Below are 20178 nucleotides of genomic sequence, written 5' to 3' on the forward strand. Positions count from 1 at the left end.
AATGGAATGACAGGAGTTGCTGCAGGGCAGTTTGAGGTGCCTTGGCAGAGGTGCGTGAGTGTGTGTCTGTACATGCCTCTCATTGTGTGTGCACCATTAATGGAGCAGCCAGAGGCATTGCAGAACAGGGTTGGTGTGCCTGGGGAGAGATGTGTGTGTGGGACTGTGCGCTCTCACATGTGTGCACACCTGCAGGAGCTGGTGCAGGGCTCTGGTGCATGGGGGATGCCTGTGGTTGTGCGTGTGTATGTGTGTCTGTGCATGTCTATGTTGGTGTGTGGTCCAGTCATGGAACAAACAGCAGTAGCATTGTAGAGCAGGATTGATGTGTGTTTCAACGGATGTGCTTGGCTGCCTGTAATGAAAAGCTAGGAGTGTTGCAGGGCAGAGCTGTGGGGCATCATCTTTGCAATAAAAAAGAAGAGAGCATTCACTGCACACACATAACTACACCCTTCACATACTCTATGACAATAAGCAAATTAACTACTCAAAGAGATGCCATGTAATTAAGGAAATGCTCTCTGCATCCTTCGTGTCTCAAAGAAGAGCAAAGGTGTAATTATCTGTCAAATGTCTCCCAAAGGGGCGCCTGGTGTTCATTAGCCAGACCTCTAGGCTCTGTATAAAAGCCCCGCAGAGCCGGAGACAGACTCCACTGCAGGGCAGCGGGGTCCTGCGCTGCCAGAGGAGGAAATGTCCGATCTGTGCCCCCGCTAAAGGCGTGACAGCAAGCACAGCTGGCGTGACGTCTCGGTGGGCTCTAAGGTTGTGTGTGTGCGGTCTGCAACTCTCCGGTTCGAATCCCAGCTTGTCTGGCTCAGCCATTCATCCATCCGAGGTGTGTGAATTGAGTGATACTGCGCTTGAAAAACTACGAACAGATTTTAAGGGCTGAGGCCGGACACACCCATCTAGCATCTCCATTGCATTAAGGGACACGTTCTCGTGGTATGGTTTTACAACAGTTCCGAAGCCTTCGTAAAACTTTATTCTGCTTTTGTAGGTGTCTTAGGTACTATTTAGAGGGCACCCCCGTATTACTTAGTCCTCCTACTTGCCCCCCATGCCCCCCCCCCCCTTGTTATAGTCCCCTGGGAGGACCCGTTAGCGATCAGATGAGGTCACATGCACGCTACCGCAAGGCTGTGTGAGGGTCTGTAGGATTTGGGGGGCGGTAAAAGTATTTTGTGGGGGACATTTAAGGATCCGTGGAACTTGTGTAAGGGTCTGCCGTGGCTTGTGAAATTGTTTTGCAGGCAATCTGGGGGCAGATTTACAAGCCCCTTGCGCCCCTTTTGCGTCACTTTTAACATGGGAAAAGTGGTGCAGGGGACTTGTAAATAAGTCCCTTGGTGTTCCGTTAGAGAGCGGGCTCTGTGAGTACAATGTGAAGCCTCTGTGTGTGTGCAGTGCCAAGATCAGACGCAACATTAAAATAAAACATTTCAGGGCAGATTTACAAGTCCCTTGCGCTGCCGATGCATCACGTTGCGTGACGCACCGGTGGCGCAGCCTGCTAAGTGATATTTACAAGAAGAGGTAAAGTCACCCTGCTGGACTTAAACTGTGCTTGTAAATATCGCCCCTGTTCACGCAACACTTTGCGTGTTAGGGGCGTGACATGGGTGTTGCTGTGGGTGTTTCCACTCAACACCCAAGGCCACTGATGAATTTCCAGATTTATAAGAAATTGTAAATCTGGAAATGCGTCAGAATGCTACGCCACCCTAGGGGTGGCGTAGTGAGGTGCAACGTGGAGAAAGGTTTTCGTTTCTCCTGGTTTTTTTCCTCTTTCAATGCATGCTGTATTCAACAGCACACATTGGAAGAGGAAATCACCACAATTGATTGTGTTTGTGCAGGAAGGTGCCCCTTCCTGCACAAAAACAATCTCCCCACAACGCAGGCATCCTTGCACCATGGTGTAAGGGTGCCTGCGCCGGCGCATGGCAGCAGTTTGTGCGCCTGCGCAGGGGGAAGCACAGAGATGCGACATATTGTTGTAAATATGTTGCATCCCTGTGCTTCGGAACTAACGCAGCACAGCAAAGTGACTTGCTGCACCCCACTGCTTTAGTTTCTTGTAGATCTACCCCTTTCTTTTGTTCTGTGCTGCTCTGCTGTGGTATATCGTGCTGAGTTTGGGCAGTATGTATTCACCCATGGAAGCTGTGTGCTGCTCAGCAGTGTTGCTATGATTTTTGGGGACCATGTCTGTTTCTGCTAAGGTCTATTTGATGGTCTGTTTAGTGGTTGTGTGAAGCTCATTTGGGGTTTATGTAACCATCTGTTGAGGATGTGTGATACTCATTTGGGTAACTTTAACACCTTTTGGTGTGTGAAGCCTAGTTAGGGACTATGGGGCAGATTTACGAGAAAGTGCAGCAGTGTGGCACGGTAAGCCCTTTGGCTGCGTCACGCTGCAGCACTTTCAGAGCATAGAATGCAACATATCTACAATGATATAGTGCATTCCTGTGCTCTCCCCTGCGCTGGCACATAAACAGCTGCCATGCTCCGGCGCAAGGCACCCTTGCATCATCTTGCAAGGATAACTGCATCATGAGGAGATTGTTTTTGTGCAGGAAGGGGCACCTTCCTGCATGAAAACAATCCCTATAGGCATTTTCCTCCTTCATGTGTGCTGTAGAATGCAGCCTGCATTGAAAGTGGAAAAAACGAGGAGAAATGAAAACATTTCTCCTCGTTGCGCCTCACTATGCCACCCCTAGCGTGGCGTAGCATACTGACACATTTCCAGACTTACGATTCCTCGTAAATCTGGAAATGTGTCTGGTTCCATGGGTGTTGCGTGGGAACACCCACAGCAACATCCATGGAACACCCCTTTCACGCAAAGTGCTGCGTGTAAAGGGGCCATATTTACAAGGATAGGAAAAGCCATGCAGGGTAGAGCCGTGAAATACGCCACCAGTACGTCACAAAAAGTGACGTACTGGTGGCGCAGGAGGCTTGTAAATCTACCCTTATGTGTGCATCTGGTGAGGTTGTATGATGCTTGGTTGTAGTCTATGTAGGCATCAGTTGAGGAGTGATGGTCTGTTGGGGGCAATGTATGCACCTGTGGAGGTTTGATGCTCGGCTAGGAACTATGTATGCACCTGTTGAGGATGAAAAATGCTCGGTTGGCACTGTGTATGCACCTGTAGAGGTTGAACGATGCTCAGTTGGCACTGTGTATGCAGCTGTAGAGGATGAACGATGCTCAGCTGGCACTGTGTATGCACCTGTTGAGGATAATCAATGCTCAGTTGGCACTGTGTATGCACCTGTTGAGGATGATCAATGCTCGGTTGGCACTGTGTATGCACCTGTAGAGGATGAAAGATGCTCAGTTGGCACTGTGTACCTGTTGAGGATGATCAATGCTCGGTTGGCACTGTGTATGCACCTGTAGAGGATGAAAGATGCTCAGTTGGCACTGTGTATGCACCTGTTGAGGATGATCAATGCTCGGTTGGCACTGTGTATGCACCTGTTGAGGATGATCAATGCTCGGTTGGCACTGTGTATGCACCTGTTGAGGATGATCAATGCTCGGTTGGCACTGTGTATGTACCCGTTGAGGATGAAAGATGCTCAGTTGGTACTGTGTATGCACCTGTTGAGGATGAAAGATGCTCAGTTGGTACTGTGTATGCACCTGTTGAGGATGATCAATGCTCGGTTGGCACTGTGTATGCACCTGTTGAGGATGATCAATGCTCGGTTGGCACTGTGTATGCGCCTGTAGAGGATGAACGATGCTCAGTTGGCACTATGTATGCACCTGTTGAGGATGATCAATGCTCAGTTGGCACTGTGTATGCACCTGTTGAGGATGATCAATGCTCGGTTGGCACTGTGTATGTACCCGTTGAGGATGAAAGATGCTCAGTTGGTACTGTGTATGCACCTGTTGAGGATGAAAGATGCTCAGTTGGTACTGTGTATGCACCTGTTGAGGATGATCAATGCTCGGTTGGCACTGTGTATGCACCTGTTGAGGATGATCAATGCTCGGTTGGCACTGTGTATGCACCTGTTGAGGATGATCAATGCTCGGTTGGCACTGTGTATGCACCTGTAGAGGATGAACGATGCTCAGTTGGCACTGTGTATTCACCTGTTGAGGATGATCAATGCTCGGTTGGCACTGTGTATGCACCTGTTGAGGATGAACGATGCTCAGTTGGCACTGTGTATGCACCTGTTGAGGATGATCAATGCTCGGTTGGCACTGTGTATACACCTGTTGAGGATGAACGATGCTCGGTTGGCACTATGTATGCACCTGTGGAGGTGAGAAACGCAGGTGCACTCCATTATCCCCACTGGGCTGAACAGTGGGGTTTTGAATGAGCTTTGACAGGCTGATAGTCACACGGGTAGAGGGCTTGAGCAGTGTACGTATGCGCTGAGCACCGTGAATCAAGAGGAATGAAATGGGTCCTACTGTGGGATCCACTTGCAGAATGGTATAGCTGTGACCTGGATCTCTGGAGCAGGATGAGTTGGGAGGAGTGTGCTTGGTAGAGGCTCACATCTATACAGAGCTTTAGCAGCACCTCTGGAGCAGTGTGAGGCTGTGGATGCTCTACCTGGCAGAGACTCACATGTATACAGAGCTTTAGCAGCACCTCTGGAGCAGTGTGAGGCTGTGGATGCTCTACCTGGCAGAGACTCACATCTATACAGAGCTTTAGCAGCACCTCTGGAGCAGTGTGAGGCTGTGGATGCTCTACCTGGCGGAGACTCACATGTATAAATAGCTTTAGCAGCACCTCTGGAGCAGTGTGAGGCTGTGGATGCTCTACCTGGCGGAGACTCACATGTATACATAGCTTTAGCAGCACCTCTGGAGCAGTGTGAGGCTGTGGATGCTCTACCTGGCAGAGACTCACATGTATACAGAGCTTTAGCAGCACCTCTGGAGCAGCGTGAGGCTGTGGATGCTCTACCTGGCGGAGACTCACATGTAAATACATAGCTTTAGCAGCACCTCTGGAGCAGTGGCAGAGACTCACATGTATACATAGCTTTAGCAGCACCTCTGGAGCAGTGTGAGGCTGTGGATGCTCTACCTGGCAGAGACTCACATATATACAGAGCTTTAGCAGCACCTCTGGAGCAGTGTGAGGCTGTGGATGCTTTACCTGGCAGAGACTCACATGTATACAGAGCTTTAGCAGCACCTCTGGAGCAGTGTGAGGCTGTGGATGCTCTACGTGGCAGAGACTCACATGTATACAGAGCTTTAGCAGCACCTCTGGAGCAGTGTGAGGCTGTGGATGCTCTACCTGGCGGAGACTCACATTTAAATACATAGCTTTAGCAGCACCTCTGGAGCAGTGGCAGAGACTCACATGTATACATAGCTTTAGCAGCACCTCTGGAGCAGTGTGAGGCTGTGGATGCTCTACCTGGCAGAGACTCACATGTATACATAGCTTTAGCAGTGCCCCTGGAGCTCTGGGGCAGTGTGAGGCTGTAGGGGCAGTGCATGACCAAGGCCCTTCATACCAAGCTTTAGCAGTGCCCCTGGAGGTCTAGAGCAGTGTGAGGCTGGGGGTGGGGGAGCAATGCATGGCAGAGGCCCTTTAAACAAAGCTTTAGCAGTGCCCCTGGAGCTCTGGGGCAGTGTGAGGCTGGGGGTGGGGGAGCAGTGCATGACAGAGGCATTTTAAACAAAGCTTTAGCAGTGCTACTGGAGCTCTAGAGCAGTGTGAGGCCGGGGGCTGTACCAGGCCGATGCTGCCTATCATACAGTGCTTGATCAGTGCCGCTGGAGCAGTGTGAGGCAGTCGCAAGCCCTTAAACACATGGGCATGCCTCCTACTCCTGTCTCTTGTCACACACTTGCATAAAGACAACTTTGCCAGAATCCGTTGGGGAGCACAGGGCCAGCTGACGGAGAGGGTTTGGGTCTCCAAATGTGTTCGTCAGGGCTGCGTCATGGCCCCAATGCTGTTCTCGCTGTACCTAAATGAAATTGTGCACATCCTATCTCAGGTGCACACTGATGCCCCTACACTTGCAAATGTCAAAACTCCCATCTTCTTATTTGCTGATGATACCTTGCTGTATCTCTCCTTTTTACAAGGGGCGCTTGTGCAGTCACTGCATATGGCTCTCGACTTGCACTTTCATGATGTACTGTTTTTGTAGCTGCTGTCGATTGTAAAGGTATGCTCTGCAAACATGTGTGTTATTTTATTTTATGCAATGTTATGTTACATTAAAGTTACTCTACATTGTGTACAGAGTTTCGCCAGTTCTTCTCATGCACTGTAGGAATGTGAAACATGATACAGGGGCTGTACTAGAGTAAGATCCACGTGTGTAGAGATCTCGAGCGATACCTGTGGAGCAGTAGGAGTTCTTCCTGGTGCAGGCAAACATGGGTATGGACACTTGGAACAGTAAATTATGGTCCAGCTCTGAGGGTACCTGCAGGACTCCTCTTGCCATTGTGAGGAATTTAGTTGTCCAAACAGAGTTTACAGTAACTTTGGATAACCAGATTTCCTTGATCACTTAAAACTCTTTTTTTGCCAGAGGTTGTTGAAGAGGCTCTTCTTACCTGTTTTATCACCGTAATATTAATGACGACTGCCTTCTTGCAGTCACATTTAGTGCCAGATTCGCGAAACTTTCACGCAAACCAGTGTAGAAAGACAACTTGCCGTGCTGCTTTGCGTGAAAGAGAGAGAGCAGAAATGTGCCCTATCTACTAAGATATGGTGCACTTCTCGTCTCTAAAATGTGTGTTTGGTTACTCCAGAGTCTTCCCTGGTGTCTCTAGAGAGGCCAGACGGTGCTTGTTCCCCAGTGCTATTTGTCCTGGCTCCCGTAGTGGCCACCACCACAGCTGCTCAATGTATTGGGTGACAACACAGAAAAACAGACACTGCACCTTTCCACACACATTAAATCGTCCAACTACCTTTTGTAGCAAATCAGTGTTGTTTTATTAAATTGTTTGAATCTCTCTCTCCCTCTCTCTTGCTCTCTCCATCTACATACACACAGACAAACACACTCACACACATACAAAAAGGCCACTGATGGTGGAGAGGATTTTGCTGAAGTGGGAGACATATCCTTACCTCTGACTCACCACAAGCACTTTTTGTTTTAGGCCATGAATAATCACCTTGTTCAAACCCCTTCACTTCTCTTATCACTCATACAGCATTCTTGTTGTATTCTGTACAGTGACATAGCTATGTTGTTATGGAATCTTATGCATACAAAGGCAAGCCCCCAGCAGGCCAATACCTCATATACAGAGACAGGCACATTGACACAACTCCCAAAGCCCCCTAGGCATATTCCAACATAGGAAAAGGTAAAAAAGAGTGTAATGCATGAGGTGCATCAATTAGGTCAGCAGATTGGTTTAAATGGGATGTACACTTTTTTGTGGTTAGAGTATGTTCATCAACATTTTCCATCAGCTGTGACATTAGTAAACCTGGTCTTGGAATCTCTCCCTGCTGCCTTTTAATTTTGCTAATCCATTGGTGTCCACACTCTGATAATTAATTGTAAAGACCAGGCAGGGCTAAGGTTTTTAACACATGCAACTGTCTGTTACCATTCTTGGACAGATGTATTCAAACAGTCCATTGCTGTATTTCCTGGATGCTAACAACTAGCTCCTGCTGCTTTTTCAACTTACACGCCACTACCTCACAAAGCCATTTACTGATAAGAACCATTATCGATCAAGGACAAAATCACCCCAAAAAATAAGCTGTGTTCCAACCCCACACATCTTCCCAATAACTCACTTTAAAATACTCCGCGGAGGGCTGATCGATTTAATGTTTGACAACAGCCCTTGAAACAAACTTCCTGTAGAGCATCACAACCAATCCAACCTGCTACTGTTCAGAGAACAACTCAAGGATCTCCTGCCAACACCCAACCTACGAACATGTGATGCCACTGTTCAAGACTTACTAGTTTTCCCAACTCCTGACTTATTGATCATCAGTCCAAAACTAAGACCTACCTCTTTCTCCAACCTACTGTCCTGCAGAAACAATCCAAGGTGTCTTACCCAAATTTCTCTAGATCGAGAAAGACAAAGACGACCAGTCACAAACATAACATTTCACACTGTGCAGCTTTCTCTTCCAGGGTGTCTGAGAGACTGACAGACAGACACACGATCACTGTAGAGTGAGTCTCAGCACTTCTCTTGTCAATTGACAGAACTAATGCATTTGATCAAGTACACTGGCCTTCTTCTGTTTAAAATACTGGATAAGGTGGGTCTGGGTACACAATTTAAAACATGGGAATTGTGCAACTATTCTAGGCCCGCAGCTCGGAAGCTGAGCTAGACTTTCACATCATCCTAAAAAAATGGACTGACATCCTCCACAAAGTGTACACCTCCTCATTATGTGCCTCGGGAAAAGAAGCAATGCTTAAGGTGACACAATATTGGTACTAGACCCCACCCAAAAGGTGAAATGGAAACTCAACAGTCCTAATGACTGTTAACGCAACTTCGGCCACCCATACACACAAACCCATCTCCTCTGGCTCTGTCCCAAACTCAAACGCTACTGGTAGGCCATGCTGAAAGATACTAGATTCCCCTGGGGGCCGTTTGCATCAGTGGGAGGGATTTAAGTATTGCGTAGGTTACCAAATTTACAACTTAATATGTATCAGACCAAAAGATAGCAAACAGCCCGGGAAGGAGGAGGAAGCCACGCAGCTCAGCTAACAAAAATAAAGTTGGCAGCTAATTTATGAAAGCCCAACAAAGTGACCCTTGATTTCACACTAAAGAAAAAAGAAGGAGGAAATCAAGTTTAAAGCAGGTCTTGTCACCAAGAAGACAAAGTGGTGACAAGAACAGCGACGGGTAGCTCCCAGAGGCGTCCTTCCAACCCTTTAAGACACCAAGAAAATAGGACCGGATTGAAGTTGGTCCATTTTTAATCAACCCGGCTGGAGTACCAACGAAACTGATACATAAGAATAAGAAAGAGGAATGCAAACAAAAACTTCCTTAGGAGAACACAAGAGCGGAAGAGAACCTGCTCAAAAGACCGAAAAGGTTGTGCCAGTAAGGAAATACAAACCTGGATATGATTTAAATGAACAAGTCCTGAAGAAGGTGCAAGATTATTTGAGGCACCGAAACGCCGTGCCGACAGTTTGTTCCTTATGTCTAAATAAATATGATGTACATGTAGACTTGTGTAACAATGCTTAACAGCATTTTTTTAAAAAAAATTGAGTTTTTTTAATATAGCTGACTAACAGCAAAAATGAATGTGCACAAGATTGTTTTTATGAAATAACGTGTTATTATTTTTAAATTATTTGAATAAATGAATGAAACTTTTAATTTTTGTGTATGCAATATTTTCATGCTATCTTTTGGTCTGATACATATTAAGTTGTAAATTTGGTAACCTACGCAATACTTAAATCCCTCCCACTGATGCAAACGTCCCCCAAGGGAATCTAGCATCACTAATCATTTGCCAAACTCAGGAGAAGGAGTTTTTTGTTTTCATAAGAATGTTGACCCAATTCTTTTCATGTCAAAAGGGTAGCTCCCTCTTTATCTTTTGACATGCTGAAAGATATCAATGAAATGTTTGCAGCCGATATACCCTGTCATTCTAGCTACGTTCTTCTGAGCCTCCCCAATACCTCATCACACCATCTACACTCTAACAAAGGGACAGCAATAATAATGGATTTTGGCTTTGTGTTTGGCTAAACGTCATCAAAACCAAAGGAGGCACTGATACGTGGTTGTCTCACTTTGACTGGCTGCATAAACTGTGGGACCTCACAGGGATGGAAAATCTTAATGCTTCCCTGCAGAACAAGTTGCTACATTTTGACAAAATGAGGGGCCAATGCATCCAATCTCTTGCAAGGACTTATGGGAGTTTACTAGTCCTCTTTATTTATGAGTACGCCAGCTAACAGGACGAGGGGGCACGCCTGATTAGCAAGACAAAAACTGACCACAGTGGGTATGAAGCACTAAAAGACCCAGCCTGCTGAGACTGAATAGGTTGCCAAAGAACTAATTCTGGTGAGAGAGGCTATTCTCCCTGGGTGACAACCCCTGACAATGTATCCCTCCCCTCCCCCTTTCCTAGTCCCCCTGGTGTCCTCTCTTCCTTGCCTTCTATCTCCTTCTTCTGTTCTCCCACTGTTCTACCTCGTCGGCCTTTGGATTTAGGTAAGAGTATTTGTTCCTGGATAAACAAATAATAAGATATGAACCATAAAAGATCAATGGGGCAGCAAAATATTTACTTTTTAACATTATTAATAAAATATTCCATCAACACAAATAAAATTCACAGTGCTGTACGTCAATAAGAAGCACTATTTACAAGGAGAATAAAACAGATTACAACTTTTGAGGGAAAAAAACAAGACCTAATTATTTCAAGCAGAATAGGATATACCACCAAATACTTAAATATTTTATAAACAAAGATATTTTAACTGCACCAAGATTGAAGAAAAGTACATTCAGGTTGATTAGTTTGATGGTAAATGTGAGTCTTAAAAGTCAAATAATCAATGTATTAAGAGTCATCAGCTTGGGAAGTTTAATCCCTGACACAGAGTTGGATTTTAATTATGGAAAATGCAGAAGTGGTCCATGAGACTTAATGAATGAACCTCGATCCCGCTGAGTAGTCTGAGAAGGAAGCACTGTCAGGGGATACGGCAGTGGCTGATCAGACCAGTGTGAGCTATTTACACTTAACTAGAGAGTTTCAAACTCTATGCTCGAATCCAGCACATCACACATGCACTGAATGCTGACAATCAACTCACGTAAAGCGAATACTGTTGTCCTCTGCCTTCGGTGTTTCTTTTATCTAATTGTCTACCTGTGTGTCTCCTTTACCCATTGCTTTAGTGGATTTCTCCTTACGCATTATTTCTCTCTCTTTTGCAAAGTCTTAATACTTTTCCGAAGCCTTCTCCCTTTTCCCTTTGTCTTTCAATGGTTCTCTCTTTTATTTCTTCACTCTCTTTGTGGGTTCCCAGTTGCTTCCACCCATATTTGGGATCCTTTTACCCTACATTTAAGGAGCTCTTTCTTTTTCTTTTTCAACATTTTTTATCACCTCTCTCTTGGCTTGTTTCTTTCACCTTTTATGCCTCCCTGGGGCCCTTACTATTGCTCCCTAAGGCTCTACTTCATCCATATATGCCCCATCTCCCGATCTATTTGAAGCGATTTCTTTCACTCTCTCCTAGGTTGTCTAACATTACCTTTCTCTCTTTGCTCATCCTCTCTTTATATATCCCCTGACATCGGTCCACACAACACAATCTACCATCTCTGGCTTCTTTCATTTTCTGTGCACAACATATTTTGATGATGTTCAACAGAAATAAAACCTATTGTCTTTTGGTGATCCTTACAAAACTCAAAATTCATATGCTCTTTCTTGTGGCTTGTCTGCCTTTCTCCCTCATTCTCAAGGGTACCTCATTTTCTCTTGTGGGTCTCTTTCACCCTTTATGTGATTCCCTGGGTTTCTCAGGCTCCTTTTATACTTTCTCTTTGTTTTTTTTTTCACCTTTGATCTTGTATTCTTTCATACGCCAGAGTGTTTGTTTCCTAAGTGCAAATTAATACATTTTCCATAGCACTAATCCTGTTTTCTTTCTCACATGCCCACATTTGTGCTCTTTAAACATTATTTCTTTCCTGACTATTTATTAAGGTTTCTCAGATTTGTGGTCTTATATTTTAGCTGTTACTCTCAAACACTGTAAACCTATTTCACTCTCATTTTTTCTGCTGAGCCCTCCTCACCTCAAGGCACATTTTATAATAAAGTGTTTCTTTGTTTTGTATTTCTACAGTCTCAAAGACATTACTGTACAAATTTACCAACCTCAAAAAGTTGAAACTATGACTTGGTCTAGTTGAGATTCAAGGTTATGAACCACAGATCACAAAACATGTCTTCTCTTTTGATCTCACTGTATCATCTCTCTCACTTTCTCCCTCTCTCAAAGTCTTCTTCTCTTCTTAGTTCTCTCACCAATTGTCTCATAGCGATTTCACACAATCCCAGGTTTACAAACCTTTATAGATCTGGAATTGTGTGAAATTGATGGGTAGATGCATGGGAACGCCCATGGACCGCCCCTCAGAATAAAATGTAATGCAATTCAGTGCAAGCCGCTGTGTTGCATTACATTTTTTCTCAAAACCATCAAGGCAGCATAAATCACTCCTTGAGTGGCTTTGTAAATATCTACTAGCATTTTGTGCAGCATGGATGCACCACAACTGTGGTGCAATAAAGCCTTATCATGTTAGTACATTTGTTTCCTTAAATCCATAGGATTATTTGCACACCTTCTATCACCCCAAGTCAAGAACGACACATTCATCATGGAAATCATTACTGCTAAGGTCTCCCCCCACTCCAAGGCATTTTCCTTAGTGACTTTAATCTGCGCTGGTACGACTACAATGACTCCCAGGTCAACGCTGTCAAAGTCTTTCTCGCTGACAAATCACTTACCCAGGCATGTACCCTGCCCACCGTCTTAAAAGGTGCCACCTTGGACTGGATAATTGCTAAAGCATTGGCAGTCAGGCTGAATTCTATAGAGCCTTGCAACTGGCCAGATCATCACCCATCACCTTCATAATGGATCACTGACAGAATATCGAGAAGAAGAATATCGAGCTGCCACAATATCAAGGTAAAAATATTGAGTGACAGACTATCGACTTCATATCCACAAACAGGTAAGTACAAAAATATCGAATCCTAAATATTGTTAATAATATAGTTTGCTAAAATGTGAACTTTTTTACATGTCTTAAAAGTAATATAAAATTAATTAAATAATTAATATATTAAGTTAAACATACTTAAAAATAACTTAAAAAGGTTAACATTAATAAATAATAAATGTAATGTAAAAAAACATGCATTTTTTTAATATATATTAACTTAATAATATTGAAAAATAATAATTATTTTTAATTATAAAATGTGAAAAACATAACTCAAAATATAATTACATATATATATATATATATATATATATATATATATATATATATATATATGTATATATATATATATATATATATATATATATATATATATATATATATATATGTATACTTTATGAACAGCGTTCCAATTGAACACTCAGGCCTCACAATAAACACCAGGGCTACATCTTATGCCATCATCCATAGGTTTATTACATTCATAAACCTGTTGTGACGTGTTTCGCCCCCGAAAGGGCTTGTTCACACGATTCGATCACTACTGTACTAAATAAACCTATAATATAAATATAAAAATAAATAATTCATAATAAGTTAAAACATTAAATAAATATTTTTTTTAATAGTAGGTTACACTACATTAAATATAAAAATACTGAAAACGTTGCATAGCGTAGGGGATAAACGTACTATTCCCACTCCAGTGAGTGGTACAGTAGGGAAAGTGTTGGATAGCTGGTGTATAAAAATTACTATTCCAACTCCAGTGAGTGCAACAGTAGGGAAAGTGTTAGATAGCGAGAGGGTAAACATTACTATCCCCACTCCTACGAGTGGAACAGTAGGGAAAGTTTTGGATAGCGGGAGGGTAAAAATTACTATTTCCACTCCAGCGAGTGGAACAGTATGGAAAGTTTTGGATAGCGGGTGGGTAAAAATTACTATTCCCACTCCAGAGAGTGCAACAGTAGGGAAAGTATTGGCTAACGGGTGGGTGAAAATTACTATTCCCACTCCAGTGAGTGCAACAGTAGGGAAAGTGTTGGATAGCGGCAGGGTAAAAATTACTATCCCCACTCCAGTGAGTGCAACAGTAGTGCGAGTGTTGGATAGCGTTTGGGAAAAATTTACTATTCCCACTCCAACTAGTGTAACAGTAGGGAAAGTGTTGGATAACGAGAGGGTAAAAATTACTATTACCACTCCTACGAATGGAACAGTAGGGAAAGTTTTGGATAGCGGGAGGGTAAAAATTACTATTTCCACTTCAGCGAGTGGAACAGTAGGGAAAGTTGTGAATAGCGGGTGGGTAAAAATTACTATTCCCACTCCAGTGAGTATAACAGTAAATATAACATTACATAATATATAATAAGTTAAAACATTAAAATAAATATATATTTATTTAAATAATATTTTTAACTACATTAAATATAACAATACTGAAAACTTTGCATAGTGTAGGGGATACACTTACAATTCCCACTCCAGTGAGTGGTACAGTAGGGAAAGTGTTGGATAGCGGGTCAATAAAAATTACTATTCCCACTCCAGCGAGTGGAACAGTAGGGAAAATGTTGGATAGTGGGTGGGTAAAAATTACTATTCCCCTTCCAGCGAGTGCAACAGTAGGGAAAGTGTTGGATAGCGGGTGGGTAAAAATTACTATTCCCACTCCAGCAAGTGCAACAGTAGGAAAAGTGTTGGATAACGGGTGGGTAAAAATTACTATTCCCACTCCAGTGAGTGCAACAGTAGGGAAAGTGTTGGATAGCAGGAGGGTAAAAATTACTATCCCCACTCCAGTGAGTGCAACAGTAGTGAAAGTGTTGGATAGCAGGTGGGAAAAATGTACTATTCCCACTCCAACTAGTGTAACAGTGGGGAAAGTGTTGGATAGCGTAGGGGAATAATTTAGTATACCCACTCCTGCAATATAATTAACATTAATTATTTTCCAAAATTAATCTACCTCCCACCATTTCCCCTCATAAATGTCACCAACAATATTGTAAAATATTATTACATTAATATAATTCATTAACAATTAATGAATTAGCTAACAACAATTAACAATAAAATTATTAATAACAAAAATTACTATTAATAAATACTATATAAAAAATTATGAAAATTACATTAAAAGTAAGTTTTCCCATTCTACTACCTTATTAACCCGCAATCCACTACTAAAAAAAGTACACAATTAACATATTTACAAATCAATTATTAATGATTAATATCGAATGAATTAATAAAATAATAACAATAATTTAACACAATTAACATAATTTCCAATTAATTATTAATGTTAATAATCAATTTATAATTAATCAATAATACATTAATTTCCATATTTAACAATATCAATTATTACATCCTAAATTATTAATTAATAAAATAATTAATTCATTAATTTTAATTAAATTACTTCCCACCCTATTCCCCTATAAACCCACAACCTGCTGCAAAATTGAATTACTCAAAAATATAATTAATTAATTCTAAATAATTCTCAAAAAATATTTTATAATTAAATTACTTCAGACCCTAGTCCCCTATAAACCCACAACTCGCTACGGAATTAAATTAAGCAAAAACTTAATTAACATGAAATTCATTACTTTGAAACATTCAAACATACATTACAAAAATAATACATGCTATTAACACATACACTAACTTACAAAACACAAAAAAATCGATATTATTAGCAACAATATTTTTACAAACGATATTACTAACTTCGATATTATGAAAAACAATATTTCTTACCTGCATGTCGATATTCTTCACAACTATATTTTTGCAGGTCGATATCCTGTCCACTCCATATTAAAAACTCGATATTTTTTCTACTCGATATTTTTAATTCAATATTATGACAAGTTACCCTTCATAATACCTCACTACAGCATGAAAAGACTTGGGCAACCAGTGAAACCTAGACGCTGGCTCAGAGACACTCAGAACCTTGACCTCATGTAGCTGACCACTTGCTGCAAAAACGACCTACACCCCCCCTCCCAAAATCTATCTACGGTCAATGACCTCACAGAGCACTACAACTCAACTATGACCAACATTTTGGATGATATAGCACCGCTAAAGCTCAATAGGTCCCTATTCAAAGACAAAAACAAACCTGGTTCAGCTGACCCCTCAATAGTGAAAGGAGAGCTCCTCGACTCAAAAAGAAAGAAACTGGAGACAGCATCCCTCAGCCTCCCAGCTTAAACTTCTACACCAGGCCAGAAATACCAACAACAAGAATATCCTCCAGTCTAAAAAAGGGTTCTTCAGGTCAGAATTGGAAAATGCCAAAAGCAGACCCTGCAAACATTTCAAATTAGTCAAACTCCAATTTAACAAGGTAGTGAAATCATCAAAAGAAACTACTAAATCCATAATTACCTGCAATGAGTTCTCCTCCTTCCTCACAGCAAACATAAACTCGTTAGGAATCAAACTTAATGCTACCTCAATCCCCCTCCTCCAGCTACTGAGCCCCATCTCTCCTCTCGTCCCCTCCTAGCAACACCCAAAAACAAGGATCACTGGTCCAACTTCGAACTTTATGATGACCATTCCATCTCGAAAATTCTATCCTCCTTAAAACCGAAACACCCACTTCAACCCCCTCCCCACCTACTGCTTGGCAGCGACCTCCCTACTCATCATTCCCATCTTGACCACAATTATCAAGGCTTCCCTTCTTCAAGGGTCCATACCTGACTCTGGAAACTGGGCAAGTCATCCCCATCCTAAAAAGCCCACTCTGTATCTGGAAATTCCAGACAGCTTCAGACCAATTTCAAATATACCGCTTCTTGCAAAAGTACTGGATAAATGTGTGCAACTACAACTGAGCCAGCACATCGCTAATTTCAATTTGCTTGAGGATTTCCAATCTGGGTTCAGGCCAGGGCACAGCACTGAAACTACCATTCTTCACATCGTTGATGATGCCCTCCTAGCACTTGACCAAGGCAAAACCTTTCTCTTGATCCTTCTGGATCTTTCCCCGGCCTTGGACACAGTCAACAATGAGAAACTTCTTGAACACCTCAAACATAGGATGGGTCTAGGAGGTACCATCATCAAATGGTTTGGTTCCTTCCTCCAGAACCTGACACAGAGATTCTTGGTCAACAGCAACCTCTCTGCTCTTTACCCAATTTCCATTGGTGTCCCACAAGGCTCTACTCTGTCCCATACCCTTTTCAATCTCTACCTTGAACCATTAGCTGAAATCCTTCGCATGGCTAACATATCCTTCCAAATGTACGCTGATGATACTCAGATATACATCAAAATCTCTTCTCTTGAGGAGATTACCTGTCTGGATGATGCCCTGAAATTGACTGTTCAATGGCTTGCCAACAACCAGCTCAAACTGAATGCCTTCTCATCTCCCCCTCAAAATAATCCAGCGACATCCTGAAATGGATTAACTCAATCACAGCACTCAACTGCACACCGTCCGTAGTGGACTCTGCCAAATCTCTCGGGGTAATCTTGGAGGGCAACCTGAATATGCTTGAGAACGCTGAAACCCTTCCTTGAAACTGCCGACCTCAAATCCGCTGTTCAGGCATTAGTTATTTCCAGAATTTAATACGGCTGCTCTACCCTATCTGGCCTACCAAAGACTTCCACAGCCCCCTGAAGGCTTGCCTCAACGCAGCAGCCAGACTCTTATCTGGCACAAAAAAATGTGACCACATTTCAACACATCTGAAGGCCTTGAACTGGCTTCCTCTTGAAGGCAGAATCCAGCTTAAGCTGGCCTGCATCACACACAAAGCATTATACACAAACTCCCCGGCATATCTTGCCCAGAAAATTGTGGTATCTGGGAGTTCCAGAAACTCCAGGTCCACCAGAGACCGTGTTCTCCAGCCACCCTTCTTCGGCAAGGAGAAAACTTACAACCGAGCGTTCTCTGTGGCTGCACCAAGGATCTGGAACTCGCTACCTTCCTCTATCAGGAAAATACCATCTCTGTCATTCTTCAAAAAGGAAGCCAAAGCTCTCTGTTGTTGCGCACTCCGCCTCTTTCACGGTTTTGGTTTCTGTACATAATCCCCTGTAATGCTTGGCCCTCACTGTGTACCAATTCCTACTCCTTCGAATGTTCTGCCAGCCCTCTCAGCCATTTGATATCTTTTGGTTCTCTTGATTACAATTGCTGGTTTTCACCTTCTATCGTTGACATGTCGCGATTTGGGTACTGTACTGATTATTGTATATAACTCTAGCCTTTTTCCTATTGTAGTCAATTCCTTTACGCCGTTTTTGGTACTAAACTGATCATTGTATATAACTCTGGCCTTGTCCTATGTAATCAATTCCCTTACCCCATCCTTGTATTTTGCCTATGCCTAATCCGTACGTAACGTGTTTATCATTGTAAAGCGCTCTGATACCCTAACGGGTCATGTTTGAGCTATATTAAACCTCAAATAAATAAATAAATAGAAAGCATAATCAATTGAAATATTTGGGGGCTATGTGGAATAAAGTTGACTGTGAATCAGCTAAAAATGATCAAAACTGGGGGGCAGATCTACAAGAAACTAACGCAGCGCGGTGTGGCAAGTCATTTTGCTGTGCTGCCTTAATTTGGAATCACAGGGATGCAACATATTTACAATATGATGCATCTCTGTGCTTCCCCCTGCGCTGGCGCACAAACTGCTGCCATGCGCCAGTGCAGGCATCCACCATGGTGCAAGGATGCCTTCGTTGTGGGGAGATTGTTTTTGTGCAGGAAGGGGCACCTCCGCAGTTGTGGTAGGATCACTGCACTCGCGGCGGAGGCTCCCCATTTGTGTTAAGATCACCGCACTCTTGGAGGAGACTCCACCGTGGTGTTAGGATCACTACACTCATGGCAGAGGCTTCGCAGTGGTGGTGGGATCATCGTTCTCATGGCGTGAGGGTCCGCAGTGGTGGTGGGATCACTGCACTTGTGGCAGAGGCTCCGCAGTGGTGGTGGGACCACCGCACTCAGCGCAAAGGCTCCACAGTTGTGGTAAGATCACCACACTCGAGGCGGAGGCTCCGCAGTTGGGGTGGGATCTCCGTCATGGGAAACTGCAGTGAGGTGATTCCTCCACAAGTGCAGAGATCCTGCTATGACTGCAAAGCATCCGCTCAGAGTGAGGAGGCTCTTTGAGAATCAGTGATATATGGTCTTATGTATAGTTTGTTGGTAAAGATGTATCTATGGAAGATATGCTGATAAGATCTCCGGTCATCTCCCAGTCCCAGCCACCCCTCATCTAGAGGTGGGCAGATCTCTGTGCTTGTTCAGTTTCAGTCAGCTTTGCCATCAGCATCGCCGTCCTCACCTATATCTGACTTACTGAGTTTTCCCTGATTCTGTTTTAACTGCTTAGTATCTGGTCCTCAGTGAATCCATTAATAGCACGGACCTACGTCAATTTTAATGTAAAAGTCTACCTGGTAATCTGTTTTTGATTAGCCTTCATGTACATGTGACGACCCCCCACTACTTGGCCACCAGCTTTCTGAGGCTCTGATTGCTTTTTCTCTTCTCGTGCTCAGATAATGCTGGTGGTCTTCCTCATAGCGACTGCGTTTCTCTTTTGCTCCTGCAACACTCGACCGTGCATGCTGCGACAACAGGAGGAGGTCGGCTACACCAGGGAGGCAGATGTCATGCTTGGAGGAGCAGTCGCTGTGCATCTGAGCGGGCAGTTTCCAGATACTTCGTTTGTTGATGTGCCTAAGGCCATCCTTTGTCAAGGGTAAAAAAGTCTCCTAAAATTTTTAAATAAGAATCCCGCCGTGCGTTCATATGAGAGAATTTTCCATCTGCAAACTATAAGTTTTGTCTAAATGTTCTAACCTAACAAAGGGTCAAAAGTTTTAAAGCTAAACTTGAGTGCTTCTGGTTCATCCAATCCCTCACAAAATATTATGCGGTCTCATAATGAGGCAGTCATCGATCATTTTGTGATGCTTTAACTCCATGGCTGCTAAGGCAATTCCCCTCCTGTGCTGGGAATTGATATTTTACTTGTTTTATGACGAGCTGGGCTCGTCATCAGTGTACGAGGAGGCTACACCATGACGAGCCCAGCTCGTCATGAGCGTGGAAGGGGTTAAAAAAGATGGACTAAAATAAACTGAATAAGAAGTTTAACCAGGTTGTGTTTGTTATTAAAAATAGACACTATGGGGTCCATTAAGATGGTGGGCGGATTGCCCCCGCCTGAACTTGCAGGAATGACCTCCCGCCATATTATTATGGCTAGGGGGTCCGCGGCGGACGGAAAGACCGTCCGCCGCAAAGGCTGCAATATGGTGACGGTTTCTGTTTGACACCGCCAGCCGTATTACAATGTGTGCTGGGAAATGCCTTT

General features: G+C 43.3%; 1 protein-coding gene across 1 annotated transcript in view; it reads left to right on the forward strand.

Annotated features, from left to right (window-relative positions):
- Positions 1–3351: 3351 nt before the first annotated feature.
- Positions 3352–20178, forward strand: part of LOC147678444 (vomeronasal type-2 receptor 1-like) — a 109086-nt gene continuing 92259 nt past the window's right edge. The window contains exons 1-2 of the mRNA XM_086945630.1: positions 3352–4305; positions 19358–19560. Of these exons, the coding sequence (XP_086801756.1) occupies positions 3352–4305; positions 19358–19560 (1157 nt within the window). The remainder of the gene's footprint in view (positions 4306–19357; positions 19561–20178) is intronic.

Source organism: Lissotriton vulgaris, chromosome 12 (assembly GCF_964263255.1).
Source record: "Lissotriton vulgaris chromosome 12, aLisVul1.2, whole genome shotgun sequence".
Taxonomy (NCBI): Eukaryota; Metazoa; Chordata; class Amphibia; order Caudata; family Salamandridae; genus Lissotriton; species Lissotriton vulgaris.